The sequence below is a fragment of the Notamacropus eugenii genome, chromosome 4 (genome assembly GCF_028372415.1).
Source record: "Notamacropus eugenii isolate mMacEug1 chromosome 4, mMacEug1.pri_v2, whole genome shotgun sequence".
Taxonomy (NCBI): domain Eukaryota; kingdom Metazoa; phylum Chordata; class Mammalia; order Diprotodontia; family Macropodidae; genus Notamacropus; species Notamacropus eugenii.
The window spans coordinates 85,960,839-85,972,050 of NC_092875.1; the positions used below are offsets into that span (position 1 = coordinate 85,960,839).

At 44.6% G+C, this 11,212-nt stretch overlaps 1 protein-coding gene and 1 long non-coding RNA gene across 2 annotated transcripts in view; one reads left to right on the top strand and one right to left on the bottom strand.

Moving 5' to 3' along the window:
* LOC140500264 (uncharacterized) overlaps nucleotides 1-3,502 on the bottom strand; it is a 28,165-nt gene extending 24,663 nt beyond the window's left edge. The window contains exon 1 of the long non-coding RNA XR_011965676.1: nucleotides 2,661-3,502. This is a non-coding gene — a long non-coding RNA (uncharacterized lncRNA). The remainder of the gene's footprint in view (nucleotides 1-2,660) is intronic.
* Nucleotides 3,503-3,721: 219 nt separating this feature from the next.
* Nucleotides 3,722-8,072, top strand: EXOSC4 (exosome component 4). The gene is made up of 3 exons (XM_072602667.1): nucleotides 3,722-3,892; nucleotides 5,874-6,080; nucleotides 7,309-8,072. Exons 1-3 carry the CDS (start codon nucleotides 3,722-3,724, stop codon nucleotides 7,666-7,668), a joined length of 738 nt encoding a protein of 245 aa, XP_072458768.1. The 3' UTR covers nucleotides 7,669-8,072.
* The last annotated feature ends 3,140 nt before the right edge of the window (nucleotides 8,073-11,212 follow it).

An 11,212-nucleotide genomic window follows, 5' to 3' on the forward strand; every position in this document is an offset into this window, starting at 1 on the left:
TGTCAAGGACAGAACCATTGTCCTGGTCATCTAGGCATGCAACCTTAGTGTTATCCTCATTTCCTCACCCCACATATCCAAAGTGTTATCTGGACATTCCTACCTTCACAACATTTCTCCTATGTCTCCTCCCTCCTGACATAGTCTCCACTCTGGTGCACACCCTCACTAACTCATCCCAGGACCAGTGCAATAAGCTGTGGTGGGTCTGCCTGCATCAAATCTTTCCATACTCCAATCCATCCTCCATTCAGCCACCAAAGTGATTTTCCTGAACTATGGATCCAACCATGTCATCACCATCCTCCTCAATACCAACTTCAAATAAATTCCAATGGCTCCCTTTTAGCTGTAGGATTAGATCCTGTCTGGCTTTTCAAGCCCTTTAGAACCAGGTCCCTTCCATCTTCTTATCCTTTCCTCCCTTCTACAGATGCTCTAATCTAGCCACACTAGCCTCCTTGCTCTCCCTCATTGGACATTATCTCTTGATTACTGCAGAGATCCCTGATCTTTTTCAAAAATTTACCTTACCTAGACTTGTTGCCTCACCCAACTAGAAAACCTTACAAAGAATTTAATCTAAGGTGAATTCAGGGCCCAATTCATTCCATTCAGGCAGATCTGGGCAAAGGGATACAGCCTTTGTCTAAACTGCCAAAGGCTCTGGGTGATTTGGAAATAAATGACAAGACCAAAGTCACAGACCCCCAGCAATAAAGGTAGATCGCCATCCTCAGGAACAGCCACTCTTTCAAGGGCATATAAGCATTGGGTGGGTTCCATGAAGGGTCTCTGGCATTTGAGAGTGTCACTGATCCCTTTTATTAATTATAGGGCAGCATGATTAATAAAATGCTTAACTACTCAGAAACTATGTCCCTTGAACTTTTTATATGTCACAACTCCATACCTTTTCACTGGTTATCTCCCTTGTAAAGAATGTTCTCATTTTTCACCTCCATCTCCTGGCTTTCCTTCAAGACTTAATTCAAATTCTACCTTTGGCAAAAGGCCTTTCCTCATGTCCCCCTCTACCATTTCTCCCCATCTAGTGCCTTCCCTCTGAGGCCACCTTCATTTAATCCGTATGTATCTCCTATCTATTTACATGTTGTCTTACCCATTGAGATGGCAGCTCTTTGAGGTCAGGAACAGTTGGTTTACTTTTGTGTCCCCAACACTTAGCACATAGAAGCCAGAGTAAATCTTTGCTGACTGACTGTTCAGAGTAGAAACTCTCTCCATAAAGACGGGACTGTCTCTTGTCTAAACTCTATCTGCCCTAGCCCACTGCTTTGTACAAAATAGTCAATGACTGAATGTTCTTTTCATTCTCCTACCTCTTTCACTTAGTAGCCAGATGCAAGGCATTCACTTTATCTGGGCCTCTGTTAGCTCTTCCATAACACAAGAAGTTAGACTAGATAATCTTTGAGGTCTAGCATGCAATCTTCAACAAAGTTATACCATTTGGATTTAGGATTTTACTCTACTACACCTTTGTCTCCAATGATCTGGTCCCAGCCCTCATTCAGAGACACAAGAGGATTTATGAGGGTACGGGGGAGCAGCGGGGGAGTATTACTGGACCTTTTGGGTTGGCCTAGGTTCCTCTTCCTCCAACTAGGTGCCCCTGGAACTGGACTAGGCATTCAAGGGGCACTCTTCCCCTAGCATTTTGGGTTGCAATTTCACATTTTGGTGCATACAGTTTATAATCTAGAAAAACACCTCCCTCCTTCCCCCTCCCCCATACTTTTCACTTTTCACATTAACTAGAAGCAGCTAGATGGAGCTGAGGTCTGAGTTCCAGAAACTTTCTGTGTGACCCTGGGCAATTCACTTAACCTCTATTTGTCTCTGTTCTCTCAACTATGGGTCATCTCCAGCTATCCTGATGAATATCAGGCCACTGTACCCAGATGGCTCGGGAGAAGAAAGTGAGGCTGGTGACCTTGCACAGACCTTCCTCACTCAAATCAAGGTCAACCGCAAGTCATGTCATCATCTTGATGTCATGGTCCTCTTCAAGAACAAAGGACAAACACAATAACAACTATAAAATGAGTATAATAATAGCACCTACTTCCCAGGGTTATTCTGAAGATCAAATGAGATAATATATATTTTTTAAAAGTTCCTAGCACAGCCCTGGCCCATAATAGGCACAATACACGTGCCTCTTCCCTTCCCTTAAGTGCTCTGACGTAGTCTCTGACCCTGCCCCTGCCTATCCCCAAATTCCTGGACTTGTTAAAATAATTTTTGGAACCCAAATTTAGGACTTCCATCATTTCATATTAATTTCTTAGTGTTAGATTTAGTCAATCATCCCAAATTTGAAACATCTTTTTGGATCCTGTCATTTTTTTTAACACCTTAGCTATCACTCATGTCCAATAGGTACCAGCATCTAGGGTCCGTTACCCCATTTACTGGTGTGCCCCCCCAAATCATCTTGTGCTTACTTAAACATGCATACATGTAATTTATGCCTGCACAATGTCCACTGTATTTGTCCCCCCAGGGCCTGACATTCCCTTCCATAATCCAGAAGCATATTGGCCTTCTCACTGCTCCTTCCTTCAGGGACGTTCTATCCCCTGACTGAAAATCATCTCCTGATTCTGTACCTTTGCAATGGCTCTTCCCCATACCTGGCACGCTTGGCTCCCTCTACTCGTGGCTTTCCTATCCTTCAAGACTCAGCTCAGATCTCACCTTCTGCGGGAGGCCGTTCGGAGTCCTGTCTACTTCTAGTGCCTTTCCTGGGATTACCATTAATTTACACAGCATGTATCTTGTAACAGATGATTTTTGGCATGACGCGTCCCCATCAGAAAGTCAACTTCTTAAAGGGGGGGGGGGGGAGTATCATCGCTTTTCTCTGTATCTCAAGCGCTCAGCACGGTGTCTGAACACATGGTAAAGTACTTAATTACAGTTTGTAGACGGACTGAGGGACAGAGCAGGTTCTTAAGAAAGGCTGTCCGATTGAACTGGATATCACATAAGATCAACTTCCATAGATGGTCCTTCAGAGCTGACTCAATGGCTTCCCTACGATATTGGGGGTGGGGAGCAGGCGCTGTCAACACTGCCTCTCATTCTTCAGATGATCAATTACCGTATTACACTGTATTGAGAGTCTTCAGGGACCTTGGAGGGCAGCCAGTTCAGCTGTCTCATTTTACAGATGAGGAAACTGAGGATTGGAGAGACGAAGCGGCTTGTCCGAAGTCCCCTAGCTAACAAGAGTCAAGAGGCGGTACTGGAAACCAAAACGGATCCTCCGACCCTTGGGCCAGCAGCGTCTTTAATCCTCGGCTAGGAATCTGCGCTCGAAGTCCGCGCCGGCGGGGGACCGCCTAAGGGCTGAGCGCCAAGGACCGGAAGCTAGAAACTGCAGCGGCGCAGGGGCCGCTAGGAAATGTAGTCTGAGCGGGAGGGGGGCGCTGTTTGCAATCCCAGCTTTGTCTCTTAGGTGGGTGGCCTCCACTAAGTCTTTTTGCCTCTCTGGGCTTCAGTCTTCTCCTTTGTAAGTTGGACTAGACGTCTTCTGATGTCCTTCCTTGGTTTAGACCCCATGACCCCGTCGGTGTCAGAAAGAGCAGAAAACCGGAAGCGCGAGGCCGCCGGAAAGCGGGGATAGAAGCAGGAAGTAGTAGGGGCCGCCGGGAGGTGTAGTCAGGATAGGCTAGAAGGGGCTACAACAAGCATGGCGGGATTGGAGCTGCTGTCGGATCAGGGTTATCGCGTGGACGGGCGGCGGGCTGGAGAGCTGCGCAAGATCCAGGCACGGATGGGCGTCTTCGCGCAGGCAGATGGTTCGGCCTACATCGAACAAGGCAACACTAAGGCGCTGGCCGTGGTCTATGGACCCCACGAGGTGCGAGGCGACCTCAGGATGCTTATCGGGAGGGAGAAGAGGGCAGTGATCTCACAAGGTCTCGGACCAATCGCGGCCTTTCTTGAAAAAAAGAGCTCCCTCTGCATTGGGAAGGGGGCGTGACCTCACAGGGTCCCGGACCAATCGCGAGCTTCCTTGAGAAAGCCTGGAGGTTGAGATGGGGATGGGGGGGAGGTGCGGTTCTTTAGGGGAGAAAACTGAGAACTGAGGCTGCGGGATTTTGGTATGACGTCATTTCTGAATCTGCTCTCCACCGCCCACCCCCCCCCCCACCCCCACCCCACCCCCACCCCCCCGGTGGTGCCGAGAGTCGCTGCTACGGTCTCCTCTGGTTATCACCGCATTAGTCATCTCGCTGCTCCCCTAACTGGCTCGGAGACCGCGAGGTGTAAGCAAAGTGGGTGGCAGGAAGTAAATAGATAATTAATGCTTGTCCAGTGGCTGATCCTGGAGGGCCACTGAAGCACTTTGAGCAGGGAGTTAACGTGGTCAAACCTATGTTTTGGAAAGTCTCCCTTTTTGGGAAATAAAGTTTTTCTAACAGTCCTCACACTTCCCTTGGAAGCCACGAGGACAAACACAATAGAAAGGAGAGGTATATGATTATTTTATGTTGGATCGGGCTGAACCTGTGATTTTTTTGATATATGGGACTCCCAGCAAGGAAACTCATGTCAATACGGACCTAAGCCTGCTTTGCCCCTTATAGTAGTACATGTTGCCAAAGGCAAATCTGACTACTCTGTAAGTTTCAGGCTACTAAGTAACAGTGGACAGAGTTCTGGGCCTGGGCTTGGGAACACCTGACACTAGCTGTGTGACCCTGGGAAAGTTACCCTTAGTTTCCTTAGCTGTAAATTGGGGATAATACTACTACTGGCACATATAGGCACTATTTATTGTTGTCGTTCAGTCATGTGAGCTACAACATGTGTCTACATCTGCCATGTATCTGCCTCTTGTAACTCACAAGTCAACATGCTCATCTGCTCACATATTGGCCTCCCCAGTCTGGACCCCCAGAACTTAGGCAGAAGTTCCATCCTCAAGAAAACTGAGCTTTTATGAATACCTGAGAGCAATCTGGTCCAGAGATTATCTTTTGTTCCGGGTGTGTGTGTGTGTGCCATTCAAGTTCACTCGTATACCGTAGGGGTGGGGGATAATGTATGATAGTAGATGCAATAATTATCTCCCACTGCCAGACAAAGTCAAACCCTTCTGACTCCGGAAGACAAGCTGTGCTACATATGCTGAGACTTTCCCTGAAGGAAATCATTTAGCCCATTCTGGACCCTTTATTTAAACAGAAGCTGAAGGCCCATAGGAAAAGGAGATAGAGAGCCTACTAGGCCCTTCCTTGGAATAGTCCATTGTAGAAGGGTATAAGGAAGAATCCTGGGCACTTCCTGATTCCCTTGGGAAAATAGGATGAGGATGGTGGAATTAATTCCATGAAGGGCAGGGGTAAGGTTAATCAAGGAGAATTCCCTGGATGTTGATAAGCCCAAGATCTATGAGGTGACAGGTCATTATGTATTGAAGTGAATATGGGTATTAATGAAAGGAAAAGATCATTGGTGGGGTAGAGGAGTCTTGAATATTGAAATAAACACTCTAGGATGATCCCAGTGTGTCAGGAGATAGAGTATTATAAGAATACTGAAGGTTAGACCTAGAAGAGACCTTAGAGGTTATCTACCCTGCCCTCCTCACTTAAAAAAATGAGAAGTCCTTCCCAGAGAGCTTAAGGAATTTGCTGAAAGGCACATAAGTTAGTAGGGTTTCTGTTAAAACCTGGGTCTCCTTACTCCTTGGGAGTAATATGCTGGCTTTGTCACTTATTTGACTAGGAAGCTACTCTCCAGGGCTTGATAAAAGGGAGGGTTGGGGGAGCGGGGGTGACTCCCACAGCTCCTACTTAATAAATTCCTATGTCTCCCCTCCCTAATTTTCCTAGATGCGGGGCTCTCGGTCAAGAGCACTGCCAGACCGAGCACTGGTGAACTGCCAGTATAGCATGGCCACTTTCAGCACTGGGGAACGGAAGCGACGGCCACATGGGGACCGCAAGGCCTGTGAAATGGGCCTCCAGCTGAGGCAGACCTTTGAGGCTGCCATCCTGACCCAACTATACCCTCGCTCCCAGATTGACATCTATGTCCAGGTAAAGATGAAAATTTGTATTGGAGGAAAAGGTTAGAAGTAGTAGACTTTTGGCTTAGATAAGTGAAGGTCAGGATGGTATAAAATGGGGTAGGTATTTAGGAAGGTCTGTCTCCTTGAGAAAACCCTGAGTCAGAAGACGTGGTTTCTAGTACCACTTAGTTTACTTATCTATCTTATCTGTCAGACAGGGGTGATAATGCCCTCCCATCTCCTTCACAGGGCTCCTGTGAGGGTGATACAAAGTAAAAGTATCAGAACCAGGACATGGGACAGAAAAGGAAAGGGGATCCAGAGATGGCAGCGCCTTGCCCAATAGTCAATTTAGTAGTAAAGCTAGACTTGACCCCTGGTCTCCTAACCCTTGCTAGACATGGTCCTTGTCCCATGAAACTCAATGGGCTCTTTATCCTCTACTGCCAAGAAGCTCTGGCTACTGGAGAGGATACCAGAGTATAGATCTGCCTCTCATCCTCCAGTGGCTCCACTGTAGTCTGCACACCCTCACTGAGCCCAGATACTCTTCTCAGGAGTAGATACAGCATCAAAAGAGGAGACATCACTCTTGCTGTGGTGGGGCTTCCTAGATGGAATGTGGAAGCATTATTCTCACAAATAACCATAGTATGAGATGGGGTGTGACTAGGGTTGTGAGTGTTGAAAGTGTGCTTCGGGATCTCAGATGGTGGCACTCCCAACTTGGCCAAGATGAGAAGGGGATCAAGAAAGACTTCCTGGAAGAAGTAACACTTGAACTGAGCCTGGAACAATAGACAGGATTTCTAAATGCAGATGGAGTAGACAGAAAGGAGCCAATTTGGGAAGGGAGTGGAAGGTGGGGAGGGTGGAAGGGAAGCATTTATTAAGAAATTATGTGCTAGGTACAGTACCAGGGCCTAGGAAATGAAGATAAAAATAAAACCATCCCTGATTTCAAGGAGCTTACATCCTGTTGGGGGAAAGATTTCCACATATGGGTATAAACAAAATAAATGTGAGCTGACCAGAGGGAAGAGACTGGTGTCTGGGAGGGAATTAGAAGAGGATTCAGGAGAAGTCCAGGGGACATGGGTGGAGGATGGCCCCAGTGGACAAGGGGATAGTCTCCTCTTGATGCCTTGCAGCGGGCACCCTGGGATTCACTGTTTTTCCTCTGTGAAATGAAGGGGTTAGATCAAAAGACCCCTTAGATCCTTTCCCTTCTAAATCCTTTTGCCATGTAACCTTAGGTGCTACAGGCAGATGGTGGTAATTATGCAGCCTGTGTGAATGCAGCTACACTAGCCGTGTTGGATGCAGGGATCCCAATGAGAGATTTTGTGTGCGCCTGTTCAGCCGGCTTCGTGGATGGCACAGCCCTGGCTGACCTGAGCCACGTGGAGGAGGCAGCAGGTGGACCGCAGCTGGCTCTGGCCTTGCTCCCCGCCTCTGGCCAGCTTGCTCTGCTAGAGATGGATGCCCGGCTACATGAAGATCACCTGCAGCAGGTACTAGAAGCAGCTTCCCGGGCTGCCCGAGATGTTCATGCCTTATTGGACCGAGTGGTCAGGCAGCATGTCCGTGAGGCTGCCCTGCTCCTTGGAGACTGACCTTGACCCTGCAATAAAGTCGTTCAATTCTTCCCTACAAGGCCAGTACCTCCATTGCCTTCACTCTGCATTTCTGTCATCGCCAGATCTTTTTCTCCAAGGGCAACAGTCCTTCCCTCCCTTCAGGGATGGTTGTTTGAGACCCACCAAGATAGATGGGCTCCACACATGGGAAGCCCCCTAGGAGTGGCAGTGCTTATTAGAGCAGTATTTGAGATTTGTGCACAGCCTTTCAATTTACTAAGTGTAGGAAGATTTAGAAGGGTCAATGAAGCTTAAGAGGGGTCACTCCTTAGCCTGCCCCTTGACTTACTATATTTAATTTGATCACGCCCAGTGCTAAAGCAATCCAGGAGCATGGGTGAATAATTCCTTACTAATTAATAAAATGGATATCTCATTGATTAGTTCTTGTTCTTACCCAAATCACTGCATGTTAATTATTTATTGAACTGGATAAACCTCCTTTCCCAGTAGCAATTGCTCATTTTTCGATATAGTGAACAAATATTAAAATTACTGAATTGACATAAGTCTTTAATTAAAACAAGAACTAGCAGAAATGTATACAATTATTTACATTATTTTGGCTCTAGAAAAATTCATAACCAGGATCACCTTAAACTCTCCATATAAAAGTAAATGACTCATTCAATTCCAGAAATATAGTACCAACTTTCAGTTCACTCTAGATACTGGTTAAAATCTCTTAAGAATTTTTTTCCTATTTCTTCCTAAATTCTCATCAAAATAAGAGCTAGATTCATTCAATCTCTTAGGAAATAAGCTAGAATCATCCTTTTTCTTTGCCTTCTATTCAGTAATCTTTCTAGGCTACACTGTGTTTGCTAGCTTCTCACAGATTCTTTACAGAATCTGTTTCTTTAGAATGCCAAGTTTAAAATATTCTAACAAGAAAGAAATTTCTCCCCACATTCTTCCTCTTTGACTTCTCCACAGATTCTTTGTAGGACAAAGATAAGATACATTCTCTGTTAAGAGAAGTACCTTGTAGAAAGATGTTTTTCAACAGACCTACCATCTGTTAGCAAAAACTGCTTTTTCTCAATATTCCTTTTGGCCTTTAAAGATGCAGTAACACTGTAGTCTCTGAGGGAGAACCTAGTGAAAACGGGTGTTAAATGTTGATTAATATATTTACTATATGCTCAGAGCAGGGCATATAAAGATGAAATTCAGTGAAGTCCCTGCGTTTAGAAAACCTATAGGCTAATGGGGGGGAGGGGTGTGGCTGGATATGACACACAAATAAGTATGATACAAGTGTTAAGAAAAGTACAGGGACAAAATATATATAAGGTCCTTTGAGAAACTTAAGATTTTCAGCCAAGAGGGCTACCTGAATGGTGGCAAACCACCCCTTCCCACATACCTACTATAGTAAAAACCTAAAATTTACCTGGAATAATGATCTAGACATCCATTGAGAAACTACAGTAAGTGACTTCCCACCTGAGAACTACACGAACAAAACCAAAAAAACCAGACAGAAGCCTGTTGGCAATAGGACAGCCCCTTCTCACACATGTACACACAAGCCCTAGCCCAGTGTAGCCTTCCACTCTCCCAGAGAGGGTGAGAGAGCTGTAAACTGCCATGTTCTCTGCCCAAAGGTAGCAAGACTGGAGTTCCCCTTCATCTTTCTCCCCTCTCCCAAGAAAGCCCCAGGGAGTGATAGTGACTGCAGTAGCACAGTAGTGCTCAGAACAGGACATTATAGGCATCCAAAGGCTCTGAGCCCCTAGCATTCTTGTCCGGAGAAGTCATGTAGGACCCTGAAGATCCATTACCCTGAAACTCAAAGAGGGCCCAACCACCGAAAGTGGAGTTCAGTGGAGGAACCCAGGAGATCTAAGATGAACCAAACACCACAAGGCAAACCAATCCACCTCACAGTATGAGACAGAGCACAGCCCTGGCACAAAGCTTCTATTCAAGAACTAAAGCTGGAGAGATGAGTAAATCAAAGAAAACACCAAGCAGTGCAAAACACTATTGCAGATCTGGAAATCCCAAACAGGAACAAGTAGCTTCATAACAAGGGCAAGCAATGTCTAAATGAAAATGGATATTCCACAAGGACCATATAAACACACAAAAGATCAAAAGCTCTGGAGAAAAGAATTAGAAGAATGAATAGCTTGGAAGAGAAAGTGGAGAAGTTTATCTAAATAAGGGGCTCCCAGAAAACTGGACTAGAACAAACAAAACTGACTCCATATGACAGCAACAAACAATAGAACAAAATCAAAAGATTGAAAAATAGAAAATGCAAAATCTATTAAAAACAACTGACCTGGGGAAAAGGTGAAGGAGAGATAATTAAAGAATCATTGGACTCCCTGAAAACTATGAATTAAGAAAAATCCCCACTATATTTCAAGAAATCATAAATTAAAAATGCTCAGATCTATTAGAACCAGAGGGTAAAATGAAGATGGAAAGACTCCACCGATCATCTCTAGAAAGGAATCCCCAAGGAGAAGTCCCAGGAATGTCATAACCAAAATCTAGAGCTTTTACATCAAAGGAAAAATATAGCAAGAATCCATAAAAGAAGAGTTCAAGGAACCACAGTTAGGATCACACAAAATTCAGCAACTTTTTACTTAAAATGACAGGAGACCTTGGAATATGATATTCCAAAAAACAAAAGATACAAGCTTACAACCAAGGATAATTTACCCTGCAAAGCTGAGCATAATCATAGGGAACTGGGAGTGGGGTGGGGAGAGGGAAGGGAAGTGGGAAATGGACCATTAATGAAATAGAGTACTTTCAAGAATATTTAATGAAAACATCAGAGCTGAGAAGGAACTTTGAAATATAAATACAAAAGTCCAAAGAAACCTAGGAAGATAAATTTAAATGAACTGGAAAATGCTGATTAATGAAGTAGTGCTAACATTCTAATAGAGAAGAAGCAAGAACTTTCAAGAACCTTCAGAACTTTTATGTCTTTATAGGATTTTGAGGGAATTTAAGGGAAAAAAAACACATGCTGGGGGATGGATTTGTTCTGTTATGTGATTTTAAGAAGGGGGAAAAAAAGGAAAGGTAAAAAGCAATATACTAGTATAGAAAGGAGGAATAAGGGAGTGGAATTTGCTATTTCTCCTAATTGGAGTGAATGAGAAGAAAGAATGTACAAAAAAGAAGAGAAAGAGGCGCAAGCATCAAATCAACCTCATTTATCTGAAACAGACAAAGCAAGATTGAACACACATCCTTCTATACAATATTTGATGTAGGAATATATCAAACTCACAGGGAAAAAAAATCACAGATAGGGAGAAAGGCTTAAAAAGGAGGATAAAGTCACAGAGGGAATAGCTGTAAGCAAAACAAACTTCCTGTTCTTAAAAGGGGGAGGAGGGAGACTAAAAGGGAAAATAAAAGAAAATAAACTAGACGCATAAGGGGGTGCCTTAGATTGCCTTTCAGACAATTAAAGCATAGGTGAAAAAGATTTATATGAATGTAATGGAATGTTATTGTATATGTATGTATTTATACATGTATT